Here is a 20,517-nt window from a genome sequence, read left to right as displayed (position 1 = left end):
CTGCCCAGCTGCCACTCACACTGTGACCCGTGCTATGGTCAAACCTCTCACAATCACCACCTGCAGTAAAGTTTCCTGAATCTAAATCTATGCACTTAAAGAAATAGTCTAATTTTCAGCAGAGCTCAGCAAGCCTGCCTGTCTAGGGTCGGTGCAGTCCTCCCTCTCAGCTCCCTGCATGCTTTGTCTCCATTTACCTTCATCCTCAGTGTTTTGTTTCCGCTTTTTCCTGGATTTTGAGTTCTTCTTGTTTTTCAGATCCACAAGCTCCTTGATGCGCTGGGCAACTGAAAATTCAAAAGAGGCTCTAGGATTAATAATGTGGAATGATAAAATACCAAAGTCCAGAACTGCTCTTAGTCATGGTAGCCAGCCTAACTCCAGCATGAGGCGGTCTGCTCAGGGAAAGGTCCTGTACCACAGCCAGCTCCAAACGCACCCAAGTGGGGGGCCCAGAACAGGATTCAACTTCTTCAAATGGCCAAAGAGTTGAGAAGGGGCTCCAGGCAGCAAGGTTATTCCTAAATAAACTTATTGCCTAAATGCCAGCAGAAGGAATAACCCACTCAAATAGTTCAGATTACTCCTCCTTACTGCCTGGACCCTGGTGCTGGCAGGGTGATTTTTAGCTCCTGGGCCAAGCATAGTTGGAGGAAATGGTTTTGGGGAGAGGTGACAAGGGTTTAGGATCTTCATGAAAACCCAAAGCAGCGCTGCACATCCAGCAATTCCGTGAAGAAGCCCCACGATAAAGCTACAAGCATGAGACCAGAAGGCAAAGGTTGGCATTGCACCACTGCTGCCCCTAGTACCCACCTCCACCGCTGCTCTCACAAGTGGGGGCACAACTTCTGCACCTGCCCTGGAGATCTGTGGGGGCTATAACCCGCGTTTGAAGCCCCAGGTGGAAACGGGTGCTCTGGTTTCTTGCCTGAGACAAGACACAGCGAGCACTACTGAAATAGAGCTGACTACTCTGTGGTCAGCCTCACCTCTGTGCCTGGGAAGATCATGGAGCATGCTTGGACGCCATGCTTGGGCACATGGAGGACAGGGGGATGATTCAGGACAGCCAACATGGCTTTACTAGGGGCAGGTCCTGCCTGACTAACCTAGTGGCCTTCTATGATGGAGTGACTATGTCACTAGATAAGGGACGACCTATGGATGTGATCTATCTGGACTTCTGTAAGGCCTTTGACACGGTCCCCCATGACATCCTGCTCACCAAACTGGAGAGATACGGATTTGATGGGTGGATGGTTCAGTGGATAAGGAATTGGCTGGATGGTCGCATCCAGAGGGTGGTACTCAATGGCTTGAAGTCCAGATGGAGAGCAGTGACAAGTGGTGTCCCTCAAGGGTCTGTGCTGGGACTGGTACTGTTCAACATTTTTATCAACGATATAGACAGAGGGATTGAGAGCACCATCAGCAAGTTTGCGGACGACACCAAGCTGTGTGGTCTTGTCGATACACCAGAGGGACGGGATGTCATCCAGAGGGACCTGGACAGGCTGGAGAGGTGGGCCCAGATGAACCTCATGAGGTTCAACAAAAGCAAGTGCAGGATTCTGCACCTGGGCCGAAACAATACTCACTATCAATACAGCCTGGGGGATGAGGCATTAGAAAGCAGCCCTGAGGAAAGGGACTTGGGGGTGCTGATGGACGAGAAGCTGGACATGAGCAGGCAATGAGCACTTGCAGCCCAGAAGGCCAATCGCATCCTGAGCTGCATCAAAAGAAGTGTTGCCAGCAGATCCAGAGAGGTGATTCTGCCACTTTACTCTGCTCTGGTGAGACCTCACCTGGAGTACTGTCTGCAGATCTGGAGCCCTCAATATAAGAAGGACATGGACCTGATAGAGAGGGTCCAGAGGAGGGCCACCAAAATGATCAGGGGGTTGGAGCACCTCTGCTATGAGGACAAGCTGAGGGAGCTGGGGTTGTTCTGCCTGGAGAAGAGGAGGCTCCGGGGAGATCCAATAGCAACCTTCCAGTACCTGAAGAGGGCCTACAGGAAGGCTGGAGGCAGTCTATATACAAAGGCCGGCAATGACAGAACAAGGGGTAATGGCTTTAAACTGGAAAAAAGCAGATTTAGATTAGACATTAGGAATAAGTTCTTTACCATGAGGGTGATAGAGCACTGGAATAGGTTGCCAAGGGAGGTGGTTGAGGCCCCTTCCCTGGAGACATTCAAGGTAAGGCTCGACGAGGCCCTGGGCAACCTGGTCTAGTTGGGGGTGTCCCCGCTGACTGCGGGGGGGGGTCAGACTAGATGACCTTTGAAGGTCCCTTCTGGCCCAGATGATTCTATGAAATAGCGACAAATCAGCCAATAAATACTTTGGTCCCCAAGGCTTCTGAAAGACAGATAAATGGCATGTATTCACACCAAAAGCCAGTATCCTTCAGGATCCCTGACCGTTTGCCAAGCTGCAGCCTGTTCATAATGTTTGCAATGGCTCCCTTAAAGAATTCTGTATTAACATTCATCCTTTTTTTTTTTTTTTTTTTGCCTGCTTTAAGGAATTTTGAAGTAAATCATGTCCTCAGAGAACCATAGAAACTCTGCCCTTGGCAGGTCTGAATCAGCTCTTCTCAGTGCTGCTCGTGCTGTGCTGATCAGTGAGATGTGCACAGTCTAGGGCTGGCATTTCTTTGCCAGACACAAGTGAGAACTGCAGGGTGATGAGCTGGTGGCAGCTTCATCCCACATCCCACCAAGGAAGGATGAACTTGCCCAGCACATGGTGCTCTCACTGATGGAAACCCCAGCATTGGCTGGTGACTACCTGTATTTTTAAAAACCAGACAACCCTGAGTAAGCGGCTCAACCCACCGGAATGCTGCTGGGGACAGACAGGGTGTGCATGAAGCACTTACTGTTTTCATCACTGTCAAGGTGGCGATAAATGTAACCTTCCAGATAAGACTGAAACTTGGGTGATGGGGAGAAAAAGGCCAGACTGATGGCCATCAGTTCCCAGCCCCATGCCAGACTTTGGTAGCACGTATTATCCGTTGTCTGCCGGATCAATTGTATGTAGAACTCATCCCGTAAACCTTGCATGCTCCAGCACTTGGTGACTGTGATCAATGCCACGTGATTCCGGTCCATGCGAGTCTGACGATCTCCCATGTAGCTTTGCACCAGTTTGAACATCTCACACGCCTCTTTTTTGATGGTGCGGTTGCTAGTGATGAGCATTGGCTTTTTGATAGAGCCACCATTCCAGGACAGCATGTTGGAGATGGAGATCCTTCGGCGGAAGATGCCCTGCGTATGCATGTTCAGGTTTTTAGAAGCCCAGTCTGCCATGCTGCTCTGAGATATGGGTTTCCGTAGAGTATTGTAAGGGAAAAGATATCCTACGCAGCCACCAGGCTGGCCACTGCTCTCCTGCTTGGGGTCCAACTCTATTGTCCCGGGCTGCAACGGAGAACAGATGTGTTAAAAACAGCTTACATGACTCCTTACTCTGCTAGGAAAATTATCTACAGTAAGCTACCAGCAACTGCAAAGTGGTGAATCTGTACAAAACATGATTTTGAGCAGAACTGGTGGCTGACATTTGTAGTTCTGCAAGAGCCTGCACACTGATGCTGTCCCTAAGGGAAGCATTGGGACATGGAGTAACAGGGCTGATTGTCCAAGTTGTCCCAGAGCTCCCAGTGACAGCCCAAGCATTACAGCTCTGTGGCACCAAGTGCACACCAAGGAGCCAAGTTTCTCTCTGCTTTTCACCTCTCAGTTCCTGTGGAGCCACAGTAGCCCAGGAGGTGGGTGGGAAACACGAGGAGGTGGCAGAGACTAGACAGCCACAGCACCACCAGTATTGTTTCCTTCTCACCATTACCCTTTGTGGCCCCTACAATCCCATAGGTGGTTCCTGCCTTCACTATTTTTCCAAGTTCTAGCAAAAAAAAAAAAAAAAAAAAAGAAAAAAAAAAGAAAAAAAAGACAAAACCAAATCAACATGGCTAGCAACCACCAGGAACTGCTGAACTTCGGGCAGCCTGTGCCTGGACAGCCTCTGCAACTCCACCATGACCTGCCTAATGGAAATGCTGGCCAGACACAAATGAGACAGGAGAAGTTGAGAGGCACAGCAGAGCATGGGCACAGCTATTTTGATGGCAAAGCTGTCACCCAGGTAGGATAAATCACATTTCAGTTTGCGAAGTGAAGGAGAGCAGGTATTTGCATCAGTCAACTTCCATCAACAGAGCTGGGTCTCACTGTATCCTACAGACACACCACGACCTCCTGCCACACAGGCCCTGGTCCTCAGCATTTGCGGGGACGATAGGGGCTGTGGCTACAGACCCAGTGCTTCTGGAAGTACTGCTGCACAGGACTTGGGGACACCTCTGTGATGGGCTCCCTACCATGTTTTCCTATCCAAGATAGGCATAACCTTCCCCAAAGTAAATCAGAACTGTTCACAAGTACCGAGTTGTTTCTCCTCAGAGAAGTAGGGACAGCAACTCCCCACCTGCAGTCTGCAGTGATCAAACTCATTTGCTCAAGGGACAAGTCCACTGGTCACGAGTTTACAGAGATAAGCAGCAGAGAAAGACCTTCCACCCTCCCAGACTTTGTACGCAGTTTTTACATGCAGCCCTTGTCAGTCCTTCTTCCCCAGTGATCACTGTGGATAACTACATAATTAGAGCTTTGGTAGTACTGATCCCAAGAAAATGATGTGTAATAACTACTTGTGAGAATAAGACACTTATTTTGCCCATCCAGAATTTTCTGCTTTGGTTGGAAGTGTCAGCCTGGGACACATATTGAACTCCAACACCTAACAACCACTTGTTTTAGGAAACAGACTTTTTTGTTAGATTGAAATTCCCACATACTAAGAGCTAAACAACCCACACTTTGCTCAGCATTCTCCAAGGAGATCTCCAGCAAGTAGGAAAAACCCAAAGAAGATAATCTTGAGGGTTTTTGTTTTTAAAAGAAGACGAAGAAACAGAAATCCTGTAAATTTTGGTTTTGCAGTGGAAAAAGGGAAACAGAACATGTGCTTGCTTTCTTTGTAGATCACCTTTAACTTGTGTGCCACACTCTATTCCAGTTCTGGCCTACAGTCAGTCCCAAAATACACATTAGCTCTTAAACGGCTAGAGCTATGAGTGTTTCTTCTCAGTAAGGAGGAACTGAACTCACAACAGAGCCTTGTGCAGTTCATCCCTTCCCTCTCTTACACCCAACATGTACCTACATGTGGATGATGGGATTAGCACACATCACACTCCACCTCTAGCCTGGGGCACAATCATTTCTCCCACTTTTCTACTTTGTTTTGGTTTTTTATCCCTTGGATCTCCTCACTTTCTCTGAATCAACGTGCTGCCTAAAAACCCCTGTCTGCAGTTCTCTGCCATCTCCATCCTCAGTCTTCTTCAATCCACCTTCCGTGCCTGGGGTTGGTTTTCCTCCTATGACCCTAATTGCTCCTTCAGCATGTTACTTCTGAGGATCCATCTCCTCATCTCTCTAGAGGTTCAACAGGCTCTTGGTTTCCTCCTCTTCTCTGTCTAGAGTTTCTCTCTCAAATCTCGTTCACACAACTACCCAGCTATTATCTTTATGCTGACAGTACATATCCACCTCTGCTCAGCCTGTCCTAGAACTTCTGCCCACCCTCCTCGGATAATGAATTTCCTCATCTCCTAATTCTCCTTCTCCATCATGCAGGTCCAGCACAGGACATCGCTGGTGACTCAAGCCACACACTGCCATTTTCAGGTGAGGCAGTGATTTTGCTGAGGTATTCTCTGCAACCTCCTCCCCTCCTTACTTAGACTGTTACATAACAGAGTATTTCTGTATATAGGGTATTTATTTATCAACTTGTTGCCTTTACCACAGCATCTTATCTCTTTACATCTTCCACTGTATTCTCTGTCTCCATCCCACCACACATAATTTTTTTTTTTTCATTTTCAAAGCCACTCACAGCCTATCTCCAACCCACTATCTCTTGCGCACCATCAAGATATTAAGTCTCAGCTCTCCCTGTCAGTGCAACGAGGTGTAACACACCCTGAAGACCAGATAGCAGTCTTCCAACAAGTCTAAAGAGGCTGTGAAATGAAATTGCTGAACTATTAGCTGTCGTCTAACATGCGAGTCGTGTAAATTCAAACTGGTCTTGTGCCTGAAAAATGCAAGATGTGGGAACATGACATCAGTTTTGAAAAGGGTTTTGGGTGAAAGCAAGGCACTATCGGTCAGAAATTACCATAGAGAGGAGAATGCATACACATAAATCTGATACAGTGTGGGGGCGGCAGCCTGGCCTTTAGAGAAAAGTTACACCTCACAGGTCTGCTGGAGCAATCTGAAACAGTCAAGGAGCTTTGCCAAGTTTCTTCATGAAAGGTCGTGGACTAGCAAAGAGGAGAAAAGACAGAACACAGGGTGAAAATAAATACTCAGTTTTCACACTGGAGTATTGTTATCAGCTGTGCCTCACAGAAGAGATGCAGAGACTCAGGCTGTTCAGTACGAGTGAAATACTTGGAAGACCGAGCAAAGAGAAAAAGGACAAACCTTCACAGGATACAAAATGACTTGCGGAGAACCTAAATCTGAACTAAAACCATGAATGCCGAGGTTCCTTCAAACCCAAATCGGAGAAAAGATGGCAAACTAAATTCTGAAGAAGTCCGGTGTTATAAAGAAAAACTACTCCACTTGCGCAGGCACACTAACAGGCTTTGAAATAACTATTTCCAACAAGAAGATGATAGAGTCACTGTCACTGGTTTTCTGAACATTTCCATTCAATGCTCAGGAACGATCGGAAAGGAGAACAGAGTACAGGGGAGGCAGTGCTGGAGAACAGAACTATTAGAAAAATAAAAGAGAGGGAAAAAAAAGATAAAATGTTGCCATGTAGCCATACAAATCCTGATGCCTGTGTCCCGTACCCCACCAAGTCTGGCCATCCCAGCGCAGAAAGGACACGTGAGGGCAAGGGCAACCAAAGAAGACACGAGCGCCAGTAAAATGATCAGGCAGGAGATTTACCCAAATAACACAGCAGAGCCACCCGCAGTGCTGAGGGCTTGCTGGACACAATTCCCCCTCCTCTCATGCCACTGGCCTGAAATGGGCTGCAAAGCTTTGTGACCTGATTGCTATTCTGCTGGCACAGACACGTTGTGCTTGCAGCACATCCACTAAACCCACCCAGGAGCAGAGCAGGTACTCCACTCTGTACCATGACAGTCCAGCAAAGGCGTGCAATTTAACCTGGTGTAGATGGGGAGATACCTGGGAGGAGTGGCGTGTAGCATCTGACGAAGGCAAACTCGTCTGGCTGGTCACATTCTTTTCTAAAGAATCTATTTTCTCAAAAGTCCTCTTCTGCCTCACTGTGTCCTGTGGAGCAGCCACATCATTGGGAAAGCTGCCCCTGCTCTCCGGGCCCTGTCTGTACAGAGACCTATTACTAGCTGAGACATCATCCTTTGAGCTCTGGCTGATGCATTTTTTCAAGTGGTTGGACTGAAATCTGACCTTGTTGCTCTCTGCTGGGATGCCACTCTCCAGACTTTCAGCATCAAGGCTGGCTTTGCTTCCCCTGCAAGCTGCTGACCTGCCCACCACAGCACGCATCTCGGCAATCAGCTTATCGTTCAAAGCCGTGAGCTCACTGCTGCTGCCCACAGAGCCAGGTCTTCCTTGACCTGTCCCTTGCCTCCTTCCTTTCCTTTTTCTCAAGCTTGGAGAAGGGCCAGTTGAATAACCAGAATCCTGATGGCTTATACCAGTTGGATACTCTTGAGTTTGCAGGCTGTTCTGTCGACTGTGGTGGGCTTCCATGTTCTTGAGGACGTTGGCTTCCAAGATCCTCCAAGACTGCTTGAAGCTGTCCTTTGAAGTAAGCTGACCAGGCAGTTTAGTAGAGGCATCAGCTGTTGCGGCAGAAGAATGGGAGAGTTTGGAAGACTGATCAACGTTGACCATGTGTTTTATATATTCCCTGCCAGCTGGGCTGTATTCGGTGGAAGAGGGATTTCCTACATGCTTCTTTGCAGCTTGCTGCTGTTGCATACCTGGATGCTGTAATAATTTGGTTGGTTGCAGCTTTTTTAAGCTATTGCTTGGCGACCTTGGTGGAGACATCCCACTCATACTGACACTTTCAGTATCCATATCTACTGGTGGCTCATCATAAATTGGAGACTCTAAAGATGGCTCATCATATATAGGTGCAGGGGAGGCATATTTGGGGGAAGCAGGCTGGGGGGTTCCTGTCTGACTCCTTGGAGGTGTTTGAGAAGTAGGACCATTCATCAGCACTAGGCAAAACCCACCGTTCTCCGTCTTTTTGATCTGCATAGACTGCTTTGTTTCTCCTGTAGGCATTTGCTTTGTGGCTCCAGGGCTCTGGGACATGGAATGAGGCTGAGCGTATATGGCTGGTTTTGGAAGAGATTTTTGGCTGTCGACCTCTGGAGCACTCTGCAGCTGAAGAGAACTGTTTGAAGCACTCTGTATCTGCCTCAAACTGTTCACTTTGACCAACATGGCTGCTTTCGTGCCTGGCAGAGGCTGCCAGTGGGTAGGAGTCTCCCTAAAGAAAGAAAGATACAAATATAGGTAATTAATTAAGAATTATATTAACTGAAGTATCCTCTACTTCTACCCAAATACCAGACTGTTAGTCTCAAAGTGCCTGGAGATTCCCCAACCAGTTACATCAGCTTCTCTTGTTTTTTCCTGGAGATCCCCCTTCCCAAAACAGAAACACATCGTTATACACGTGACAAATTTATGAGTCATGAACAGCAGAACGAGGTGAAACAAGTTCACCATACTAAAACACGTTTGGTATCACCAGCACTGAGATCAGAAACAACCTACACTTCCCAAGGCTCGTTAGCTAGCACAGCACCAGCTGAAGACTAGTAAGCTATTCTGAACCACTCAAGCAGTGAGATGGAAAATAATCCCAAGTTTCTACCTTTGGATTGTGAAACTATGATAACAGTCCTTCCAGACCACATTATTTTTTTGATCTAAGTTTTTAAATTCATGTTTATGTTGCAGAAAAACCTATGAGGTCTGTGGGAGGTGTATGGAGGCGGACGTCCTTGGCCCATAGGGTGTGTGTCACACTCCCACACAACCCACCAAGCCTCTGTGTAGAGCATCCTCCCAGTCTAGTCCAGATGCCCTCAGATCTGGCTCCCTTGGCCAAACCTACTGGCCCTGCTCAGCTCTCATGGTTGTGAAATCCTCCTCTGCTAGGAGTATCCTCTGACCCATGGTGGTACTCAGGATCCACCACAACCCATCACACCCACTGCAACATCCCGGTCCCACGGGTGCATTCTGCAGTGTAATAACAACCTGCTGTCAGGCTGCAGCTATACCTGGTCTATATTTGTGAGCTCTAAAGAAAAGGTAGTGGAAAGGCTGTAAAACCAGCCTGAGCTTCCAGGTCTTCAAAGGAACCACTGTCCCCAGGAAGGTCCCCTTGAACCTGGCCCCATTTTGTGCCCTCCCTCCATGTATCCCCTACCAGCCATCACTGGGTAAGACCTGAGGGTGCACTGTGCATGCCCTGTCTGCGACAGGAGATGTTCCTGTAACACCTTCACAGCCATTTTCCTCTATTGGAACCTTAACACTGTTCCCCATCCCGCACTGCTGACCTGTCCTGCGTGTTCCCTGCGTGGGCAGACGGACCCACCTCCACTGCATGCCCAGAGCTACCCCCTGCTTGTGCCTTTCCCGCAAAGTCCCAAGACATCCAGACATCCCAGCCCTCTTGGGCTCTGCTCCTGCTCTCCAGAGACCTTTCACCTGCCAGGTGCCAGCCCCCTCCTTCAGCACAGCCTCCCTGGGGGTGCTCTGTCTGTCCTCCCCCTGTGGCTGTCCCATCGGCAGGGTGCATCTGCACACACCCTGCTCTCCCACACCTTACACCAAGACGACATGTCTGCCCCACAGCAGCAGCCCCACATCACTGTAGGTGCCCTATTTCACCTGCTCCCTGCCCAGTTACCTGTCCCACATCCTCTGCCCCACACCCAATATCCCATGTCTGTTCCCAATCACCCCACTCCTAAGGGAGTGGCATGCCCTTTCCCCATCCACCACGTACCACATTTTTGGTAAAACATGCTCTCCGATGGCACTGTGTTGCTGTGAACCCCACCTTGGCACAGCAGTGCCGGGAGAGGCACGGGTGAGATGCAGTGGCTGGCTCCCAGCCAGAGTCCAAAGGCCCCCACCACCCTCCAGCCACACCACACTGCACCACTACCTTTGTAGGGCCAGGCTCCTTCCCCATGACAGACACGCGTCTCTGCCTCATGCAACTAACCAGGTGACCAGAGAAAGGGTCACCATCTTCTGCTTCCCATCCTGGGGTCCCCCTTGCTCCAGTGACCTCCCCTAGCATTTTCCACTAAGGCACAAAGGGTTTTAATTTAAGGAAGCTCCTGACACTGCTTCAAGATGAAGATGCCACCACCATGAAGAAGGACTGTCCCCCAGCTACCACCTCCCTCTTTCAGTGTCGCAGCCCAGGACTGACCTGAGCCCTATCCCAAAAGTGGCTGCTTGGGAAACATCAAGTGATTTGGGATTGGTCTCCCTCCACCTGCCCAAGCCACCACCAAGCACAACCCTCACTCTGCCACTCCTGTTTTGCCATCAGTGGCTTGTCCTCTGTGTGCTTCTTCCCAGAGGCATGATGCCTGGAGCAGGTGGGTGACTGCCAGCGACACCAAGCGAGGACACAAGCAGGGAACAGGTAGTGGTAGCAGCAGGATAGGGGTGGCATTCGTGAGGACACGCAGCCTGGCAATCCATCAGGCATCCATTCCTGGGGACCACAGTCCAAGCCCTGATCCCGAGCGCAGGCACTGCCACAGACCCGACTGTTCCTCGAAGAGCTCCTGGACTAACAGGATGAACCAAAGCAGCAACATCTGATAGGCCTTTAAATAAGCATTTCTGACATCCTTCCACCTACTCCTCCGTTTGGCAGTACCAGCAGCTTGTTTTGTGGCAGTGGAGTGAGACTGGCAAAGAGCCATGACAAGGACAGAGGCAGGCAAGGGCTCCTGACTCAGCAGGCAGGCCAGGAGCCATCACATGGGAGTGATTTTAACTCAACCCTATGGCTGGAGCAGCATCACATCTGGATGGACCAGCACCATCCAGCTGTTGGGTCCCGGGGCAGAACAGCTGCAGCCCTGCAGCACCACAGCCCCTGAGCATGTCCCCTGCCTCAAGAGACCCCCCAGCTGCAGCAGTGTTGGACAATAACCCTGCAGTCTGCAGGAAGGCACTGGACCCCACGTCCCATGAGCCACCTCCTGAGGTTATTCCTCTCCTGGACCTACAACATTGCACCTCCAGCCAGTTCCATGTGCAGCTGAACCACCCGCTCAGCAACGGCTTGGCAGACCCACCTGTCAGGCACAGCATGACCAGACTTGCTGCCCTGCGCAGGCTCAGCGTACATCGGTACCTCCTGGCATTTGTAGGCCTACCCATGCCCACTGTTCCAGCACTCACCAAACCCTCACCGATCTGGAGCAGCGGGAACTCAGCCCGAAGCCCTGCCGCCTCCTCACTCAGCTCTGGGCCACAGCGAGGACAGCACCACCTCCCGCACAATCAGTCGTATCAGTGCCTGCCCCTATTTGCAGCCACGTGGCAGCACCGGGCACATCCTGAACTGTACCTGCACGCGTGTGGGGCTGGGCATCTGAAGCAGCCTGGCCTCTGGAGACAGGCTCCCATCTTAGAACGACATTATGATTTTGGGGTTCTGTGCGACCCCAGCTGGTGACAACCTCCCTCCCTGCATCCATGACAAAAGAGCAAAGCCCAGATTTTGGCCTCAGATGAGCAATGAGGGATTTGATCGGCGGCTGTGCTCACAGCCTCCCCCAGAGGACAAGCTGCCCACCTGTGACCTGTTACCAGCTGGAGGGCAACAGGCACCCTGAAGCATGATGGCTCCTCACTGTCCCGAGTCACTTCACCAGGGTGGGAGGAAGGCATCCCACGTCTTGGCCCTGCCCGGGACAGGAGATGGTGCCTTGGCAGGGGAGCTCCGCGCTGGCACCTGGCTCTCCCTGCACCTGCTCCACAGATGCCCCAAGACCAGCCAGCAGGACAGGGTAGACAGACAGCCATGGCAAGGCAGTAAGGCAAGGGGTTCTGCTGCAAGCAGCAAGCCTTCCTGCAGCCGGTTTTTGGCACTTGCAGTCTGCGCCCCAACAGGCAACAGGGCTGGAGAAAGGAGCTCTACTGCCTCCGCAGACTCACGTTCCCTCCTTCAGGCTGAGGGGCAAAGCTCACATTGGGACCCAGCCCACCCCGGACCATTTCAGACCAACTGCTGCGAAGCCCCGGAGCGGCAGAGCCCAGCGGCGCTGAGGCAGCTCTCAGGCACAATGGCCAAGCAGGGCAGCCGAGCAGAGCTGGGCTGCAAAGGTGCAGTCAAAGGCGGGAGATGAGCAAGGCCACTGTGCCACTGCCCCTCTCTGGCTGCAATTCAGGATGTGAGGGCTGGTCCCAGGTACCCATGCATTTGCCAGGGGTTCCTTGGTACCTGCTGGGTATTGGTATCTCCCCAGGGCACCCCAATGCCCATTGTGTGCCCATGGGCACTCCAACTTCAAGGGGAGGGTACTGCACCCAGGAGCTTTGCATTCAGGGCTGGTGTGGGACTCAGGCGTGTTCCTCAGGCCACAGCAGTGTGCTTGCATGGCCCCCCCAGGATATCCAGGGGCATCTCACAGGGGCACAGGAGAGCTGTACTGCTCCAGTGTCACTGAGGGCAGAGGGAGCCAAGCTCCAGCTCTCCCACTGACCAGAAGGTTTGTAAGTGAACATGATGGAGAAGTAAAACCTCTAAATGTGTGCCGTATCCCACTCCCCCTGTCAGTCTAATCTTGGGCCCAATGTGCTGTCTCCAGCCTCCCCGGCTGCCAGAGATCAGAGGAAAGACTGCAGAGAAGTCAAGGCTTTTTTGAAAGGACCACTTCCACAGCCACAAACCACCTCCTGGGGCTATGTCTGGATACAGCTTCCCTCAGCCCCATCCCCAGGCTGATGAAAAGACCAAGTAGAGGGGAAGGGGGACTTCCTGACTTCCCAGCATGGAAAAAGGTTCAGCCTTGTCCTGAGCAGTGAAAGCCCTGACTGAAAGCAAAGCCAGGGGGGGAGAGACATCCCACCGCAGCTTCTTGGCTGTGCTCTTCAGCCACCAGCAGCAGAAACCCTGCCGAGTCCCCTGAGACGGTTCCTTCGAGGAATGCTTTCAAGTAGCTCCAATATAAACACTGCAACCCAGCACTGGCTTTCCCAGCCCGCACCCAGCTCCAGCAGGCCCAGTGTATCCAGCGGCTCTTCCCAGGCTCCAGAGCTCCATTGTTTGCTCTTCCCTCCCAGAAGCCCCGCAAGAAAAGGCCCCGCATCTCAGCTCTGCCCTTTCCAGCATTCGTTTTCCTGGTGCTTTTGCAGAGGCAGCTGAAGAGAGATGTTTGTATCTCAGTGGCACTGCTGCCCGTGCCCACGCCGGAGGCAGGGATGGAGACCCCATGGGGGCAACCTACCCAAAGCCAGGTCTGCATGGCCCCAAGGAGAGCTCTGCAGACACGTGCAAAGCACATTGTATTTGCACACCCTGCCCCAACGCAACGGGCATAAGAAGGAAACAAGCCTGTATTAGGAATCTTGATGGTGTTTCTTGCCCAATTATGAAGAATTTAATATTGGCCTTGAGAGATATAAGCCCATGATGAGGCAAAACAGACTTGGAAGAGGAAGAGGTACCCTCATAGCCACCTTCACAGGCTTCACATCACAGATCCCCTCTAACTCCTCTTCCAGTACAGCTTCCTGGCATGGTACAAGTAAGTCCCTTCTCCCTCCCAGCCCAGGATGCTGAGCTGTGGGGAAGGTGGGCGAAGAGGGGACAGGCAGCACAACCTGCTGCCCATGCAGAAGGGACCCACACCTCTCCTGTGCTGTGGGACAGAATGTTCCTGGGGATAGTGAAGGACTTTGAGATGCATTGTTATCGCAAGGGAAGTCTTGGAAACTCCACTCTGAAACAAGTCCCCGACCCTGGGAGAACCACAGGAAGAGGAGGAAAAGGGCCGGTCTGCACAGACAGCGGGGCTGGGGACAGCAGAGCCCACTCAGTGCCCTGACCAGTGGCGTGCCCGAGTGCTGCGGGCCAGCATACAAGCTCTACTGCCAGCAAGACTGTTCTCTTCAGGCCTTGGCCCTCTGCCATGCCCAGCCACTTCTCACCCGTGAGGCCCGAGGAGCTCCAGCAAACCCCAGCATGGCTGCAGCAGCTCACAAAACACTTCCAAAATGCTACTGCTGCTTTCATCCCCAGGCTGGTCTCACGGTCCCCAAGGGAACACATCCATCCTTTGCAGAGCCTTCCAGTGTGTGAAAGGATCATTTGGCCCCCATCTTTCCCGGAGACAAGTCCGTCTTCCTTCCTATTAGGATCCCAAGTGCTGCCCACTGTCCTTGCTCCAGCAAGGGAGAAGCAGAGCCAGCGCTGGGCTGGGCAGCCCCGGGAAGGGCAGTGAAAAACCAACACAGGACCAAGAGCACATGCACCAGCAGAAGAGCTTCCCCAGGATGCTCCAGGGATCTCAGCAGCATCTCCTCCTCAGCATGCAGCTGCCATATCCACAGAGGGGGGTCAACCTCCCCATGCCACCTGGGGAAGCCCAGAGCCAGTGTCTAGAGAAGGCTGCTCCAAGCTGGTACGCTTCAGAGAGCTGGAAGAGCAGCAGTGAGCGGTGGGGCAGCGAGGGAGAGCGTGGGATCAGCATGTCAATGGAGGGAACGAGCAGCAAGGAGCAGGTGGTCCCTGTCCGGGGAGTGTCTCTGCTCCACTTAAGGCTGTCGAGAGCAGAGATTTTGGCAGCACCGAAACATGGCAGCAGGCACAGCAGATTTAGCTGATAGAAGGCACGAGAGAGGAAGGGTGGGAAAAACCACTCTGCCAGAAAAAAAAAACCTCAATCATGAAGTATTACTGAAAAAAAAGGATGAAATCCCTCCCCCCAGCTCTCTGTGGCATGTGCTTGCAGGAGGCCCCTCTTGGGGACTACGCTGGTCTCTTCTGGCCTCTCCATCTATCACAGGATGACAAACAAGAAGGGAAGAAAAACAAATCTTTCATGCTGCCATTAGAGACAAAAGCTAAACCATCTTGGGTGCAGGTACCTATACAGATGTCAAATGCTACCAACAGCACTCAACCTATTTGCCCTCTGTTTATACAGCTATATCCCTGCCAAGGGAAGGAAGAGGACACACTTATGTTTGTCTGGAGAACAACACAGGCAACAGAGCTGACAAGCTTGGTGAGCTTTTGCAGTTACTAGATCAGACATCCCAGCAAGGGCATTAGACCCGACCTGAGAACACTGGCTTTGGGCTCAGCTCTTTGCTCACCATTTTACAAGCTAGCAAAAGGCAAGAAATCTCTCCTCAGGTGTCAGACTCGGGTAGGGAAATTGTTCTCCACACCAAAACCGGACATGCAACCCCCGCTCACAAATAGCAATGATGACACATGATGGATGTGCAAGGAAACAGTGCTCAGTTTCCTGCTTCCAAGAAAGCAGCTTCCACAGGCAAATGCTGTTGGCTTACTGGTGTGAGGATCTGGAAGAAACTCGCATGTCCAAGCAGCCTATTAGCTCCCCAGTGAGCTGCCACTCACACCCTTCCCAGCGCTTGCCCTTCGGTGGAGTTTGTTGCAGGCTCAAAGTGCCCCAAGGCTGTTGCAAAAACTTGGGCTCAGGATGGGTTGAGGAAGGACCCCTTCCCACTCCCCTTCTTTGCAGGGAAACCAGCAGTGATGCATGAGATGCTGCCTGGCACCAGCCTGGCTGGCAAGAAAAGGTAAAGCAAACCCCCACCCACGTCGCATCACTCCCCTACCTGCTATACAAGGGGGCCCGCATGGGGTCCCCCCGCCGAGAGCTGAGGGACAGGTCAGAGCTGACATCACTTATCTCTCAAGGCACAGCCACTCTCTGGACCGAGGCAGAGGAGGCCACATTCTCCTCCTGCAAGCTTGAGTCAGAAATATTTTGGACTTTGAGGAGCTCAAGATGTTTTATGCCCTGTGCAAGGCTCTTGACCTCGCTCCTCTGGAAAACATAGTTTGTCGGTGCCTGTCCCAGCTGCCCCAGAGTGCTGGGCTGCAAAGTGACAAGGAGGGGAAGCCAGTTGGCTCATGGCAAATTTCATGTGCTCACCTGTGGTCACCAGAGAGGGGACACCAGAGGAAACTGGGAGGTACTGGCGTTCAGCTTAAGGCATTTCTCATTGTTTGGGTTTCTCCTGGCAGGGCAGAGATCATCCTCTGGATGGGTCTGAAGCTCAGAGGGGCTGCTCATGGAGCAGGAGGCACTGGAACCACTGCAGGCACCAGTAAAGCTCTGAGCTCTTTCTGGTGCACTGTATGTGCATCACCAGTGTCTCCCAGTCACGCAACTCTGAAGTGAATACAGGAGCATCTCACAGGGGGCAGCAAACAAGTGATTAACCTCAGTTTACAGCACTCTAGAGCAGATATTTTCCAGAATCGCCATCCTACATGGTTATCATCATCTTGGTTTTTTTCTTCTCTCCTCACCAGCACCAGGCACACAAAGAGGCAGCCTCAATCCAAAACTCAAGCTCTTAAAGAAGCCTGGCTCACTGCACTTCCCAGAAGTGGGGACAAGGAGCACTGGCATGGATGGCAAGAGTGCCAGGCTCAACCCAGCTCTGCTCTAGCCCTTTGGTAAGTCACTTCTCCTCAGCGTGACTCAACCCCACTCACTGCATGGCCTCCCCAGTTGTTGGTACCACATTCTCCAGGACAGGATGATGTCCGGACAGGGCAAGAGAGAGGTAGGGCAGCCCTGGGCAGTGCTCCAGGCAGAGGAAGCATCTCCACAGGGACTGGGGAGAGGATGCTTTTGTGCAGCTGAAGCTGGCAAAGTTTCAATACAAAAAACCCCTTGATTGTTGTCAGACCGGTTTCAGTGTAAAAAAAAAAAAAAAAACACCTCTTAGCCAAACAAAATAGCATCCCGTTATTGTTCTTTCATTTCGGGCATGATGTGAGCAAATAACTGTGCCCAGGAACTCTGTCCCTGCTGCTCCACCTCCCGCCCTGGCCGAAGCTGCAAGTACATGTAAACAGTCCAGCCAGTGGGGAGGGAAAGAGCCAGAGCAGCCAGGCTCGCCCAAACCCTGCAGCAGCCTTTGCACGGCTGCTCAGCCATCCCAACAAACAGTGCCATGGGCATCTGACAGAGCTCTCGCGACTGCATGACACTCCTGCCCGTCCCCTGTTTAGGCTTCTGTTTAGCACAAAGGGCTCTGGAGCAATGAGTATCTTTCGATGTCTGTTTTTATGGTGCCTCACACAAACAAGGCCTGGCCCAGACTGAGGATTCATAGATTGGTCCAGGCTGGAAGGGACCTCCAAAGGTCATTTAGTCCGACCTCCCCGCAGTCAGCAGGGACACCCCCAACTAGACCAGGTTGCCCAGGGCCTCGTCGAGCTTCACCTTGAATATCTCAAGGGAAGGGGCCTCAACCACCTCCCTGGGCAACCTATTCCAGTGTTCCACCACCCTCATGGTAAAGAATTTTTTCCTAATATCCAATCTAAATCTCCCCTTCTCCAGCTTAAAACCATTGCCCCTCGTCCTGTCGCTGCAGGCCTTTGTAAACAGACCCTCCCCAGCCTTCCTGTAGGCCCCCCTCAGGTACTGGAAGGCCGCTATGAGGTCTCCCCAGAGCCTCCTTTTCTCCAAGCTAAACAACCCCAGCTCCCTCAGCCTGTCCTCATAGGAGAGGTGCTCCAGCCCCCTGATCATTTTGGTGGCCCTCCTCTGGACCCGCTCCATCAGGTCCATGTCCTTTCTATATTGAGGGCTCCAGACCTGCACACAGTACTCCAGGTGAGGTCTCACCAGAGCAGAGTAAAGTGGCAGAATCACCTCTCTGGATCTGCTGGCAACACTTCTTTTGATGCAGCTCAGGATGCGATTGGCCTTTTGGGCTGCGAGAGCACATTGCCTGCTCATGTCCAGCTTCTCGTCCATCAGCACCCCCAAGTCCCTTTCCTCAGGGCTGCTTTCTAATACCTCATCCCCGAGTCTGTATTTATAGTGAGGATTGTTTCTTCCCAGGTGCAGAATCCTGCACTTGCTTTTGTTGAACTTCATGAGGTTCATCTGGGCCCACCTCTCCAGCCTGTCCAGGTCCCTCTGAATGACATCCCGTCCCTCCGGTGTATCGACAACACCACACAGCTTGGTGTCATCTGCAAATTTGCTGATGCTGCTCTCAATCCCTCTGTCTATGTCTTTGATAAAAATGTTAAACAGTACTGGTCCCAGGACGGACCCTTGAGGGACACCACTAGTCACTGCTCTCCATCTGGACTTAAAGCCATTGAGTACCACCCTCTGGGTGCGACCATTCAGCCAATTCCTTATCCACCGAACCGTCCACCCATCAAATCCGTATCCCTCCAATTTGGCAAGTAGAATGTTGTGAGGAACTGTGTCAAAGGCCTTACAGAAGTCCAGATAGATTACATCCATAGGTCGTCCCTTGTCTACTGACCTAGTCACTTTATCATAGAAGGCCACTAGGTTAGTCAGGCAGGACTTGCCCCTAGTAAAGCCATGTTGGCTGTCCTGAATCATCCCCCTGTCCTCCATGTGCCCAAGCATGGCATCCAGAAGGATCTGTTCCATGATCTTCCCAGGCACAGAGGTGAGGCTGACAGGTCGGTAGTTCCCAGGGTCCTCCTTTCTTCCCTTTTTAAACATCCCTTAAACTTCCCTTTTTAACATCCCACCTGGATGTTCAGGTGGTACCGCAGTGGTGAAAGGGGACAGCTGTACCCAGGGAAGAGGAGGGCAGGAGGGCTGGTCTGTCAGCACTTTGCCCCAGTGCTGCACCCTCCCAAGGCAGCACAGCTTCCCAGCCCATTGCCAGGCAGTCAGTGCCTGCCTGGCAACTGAAGCCACAGAGAAGGCTAACGCTCTCCCTACCTGCCAGGGTCCTTCTTCTTCTCTGCGGCACAGTCCCCCTTGCCCTTCTCCATCTCCTGCAGGAGGGTCATCTGGATGGGGGTGTTTCTGCCATCACTGCTGGTGCTGCCCCGGTGCTGCTGGCCCTGGGAGTCAGGCTGGGAACTGCGCTTCATGGCCTGGAGCTGTGCCAAGGGCACAATGTCGCAGTCCTGGGGCCGGTGCCACACCGTCTGCCGCGTGATGGCATTATAGTAGTAGAAGCGGTTGTTGTTCTGGTCGAAGAGCTCCCACCACTGCTTCTGGTCCGACTGGCGCACCTTCAGGTTGGGAGGGGGCTCCCAGCCGCACTCACCAGTGGTCAGGTTGACATACATCCGCTCCTGGGAGCGGGGCTCGATGATCTCCACCCAGTCTGAGCTGCAGGGACAGGAGAGCCACATTAGTCTGGGCCAGAGGCTCGAGGCAAACGGGTTGTCTCAGAGTCCTACAGGGCTGCTGCCTCTGGGCTAGGCAACTGCACTGCAGATCAAAGCACTGCTTGGGGCCTTTCAACAATTTAACCAGCTCAGGGAAAGACAAGGGGAAAGGTCTGAGATGGGGCTGTGCCAAATCAGCAGCTCCCTGGCACAGGAAAGGGGAGGTCACCCCCCAGCCAGACCCCGACATCAGCTCATGCCACTCACCAGCCCAGGACAAAGCAGCATAGGGCAGGGGAACCACATCTGCTGATGCTCTGATAACCCACATCAAGGGCTGGCACAATGGCAAGAGTGCAGGCACCTGGCGAGATGTGCTGGGGAACTTGCTCTCATGAGCAGGGAAGATCTGCAAAGCAGGATCTGCTCCTTTTGGGAGCTGCACTCTGTTGTTAATGCTACCTCAGGAGACCAAACCCCTGGCTCCCAATGCTGTGAGCAGCCTGCCTACAGGGCTCACATGCTGGGGGCCGGAGGGGACCTTTGTGTCACCTGGTCCCTGCTCAAAGCCCACACTTACTTGCCCAAAAGATAAAAGCGGGGAGTGACAGGTGGATGAGACCATCTCCATTGCAAGCTCTTCCCCTCCTCTCTCAGCTGCTGGGACAAAGCCCTTGGTGGCCCTTTGGGTGTAAGGTGACTCAAAGGACAGGCATGGCCTGCCACTGATCTGTAACCCCTCTGCTGCCCAGAGGAGCCCCTCCAGCCCCAAGGTCCCTTGCCAGCACCCATGCTGGCCCAGCCTAGACCTCAGCAAGAGAGCAACATGGCCAGCACTGTAGGGCTGATTTTCAGGCAAATAGGACAATGGGTTTGTAGCAACAGAGGCGTCGGGCTGCGCAGTCCTCATACACTGCCTTTATGGCAGCCTTTAACACTGACCCACTTACCCCCAAAAGCTGGCCCAGGTGACAGCAGAGGAGCTCAGCAAAGCCAACACCTCCACAAT

At 52.2% G+C, this 20,517-nt stretch overlaps 1 protein-coding gene across 1 annotated transcript in view; it reads right to left on the bottom strand.

The window, feature by feature from the left end:
- LOC141471189 (rho GTPase-activating protein 39-like) overlaps positions 1 to 20,300 on the bottom strand; it is a 33,098-nt gene extending 12,798 nt beyond the window's left edge. The window contains exons 1-5 of the mRNA XM_074157608.1: positions 20,089 to 20,300; positions 19,111 to 19,509; positions 7,304 to 8,609; positions 2,893 to 3,439; positions 198 to 287 (exon numbers count right to left, since the gene is read on the bottom strand). Coding sequence (XP_074013709.1) covers positions 198 to 287; positions 2,893 to 3,439; positions 7,304 to 8,609; positions 19,111 to 19,509; positions 20,089 to 20,300 — 2,554 coding nt within the window. The remainder of the gene's footprint in view (positions 1 to 197; positions 288 to 2,892; positions 3,440 to 7,303; positions 8,610 to 19,110; positions 19,510 to 20,088) is intronic.
- Positions 20,301 to 20,517: the final 217 nt, after the last annotated feature.

Source organism: Numenius arquata, chromosome 12, assembly GCF_964106895.1.
Source record: "Numenius arquata chromosome 12, bNumArq3.hap1.1, whole genome shotgun sequence".
NCBI classification, from domain to species: domain Eukaryota; kingdom Metazoa; phylum Chordata; class Aves; order Charadriiformes; family Scolopacidae; genus Numenius; species Numenius arquata.
This window is presented reverse-complemented; position numbering and strand designations above follow the sequence as displayed.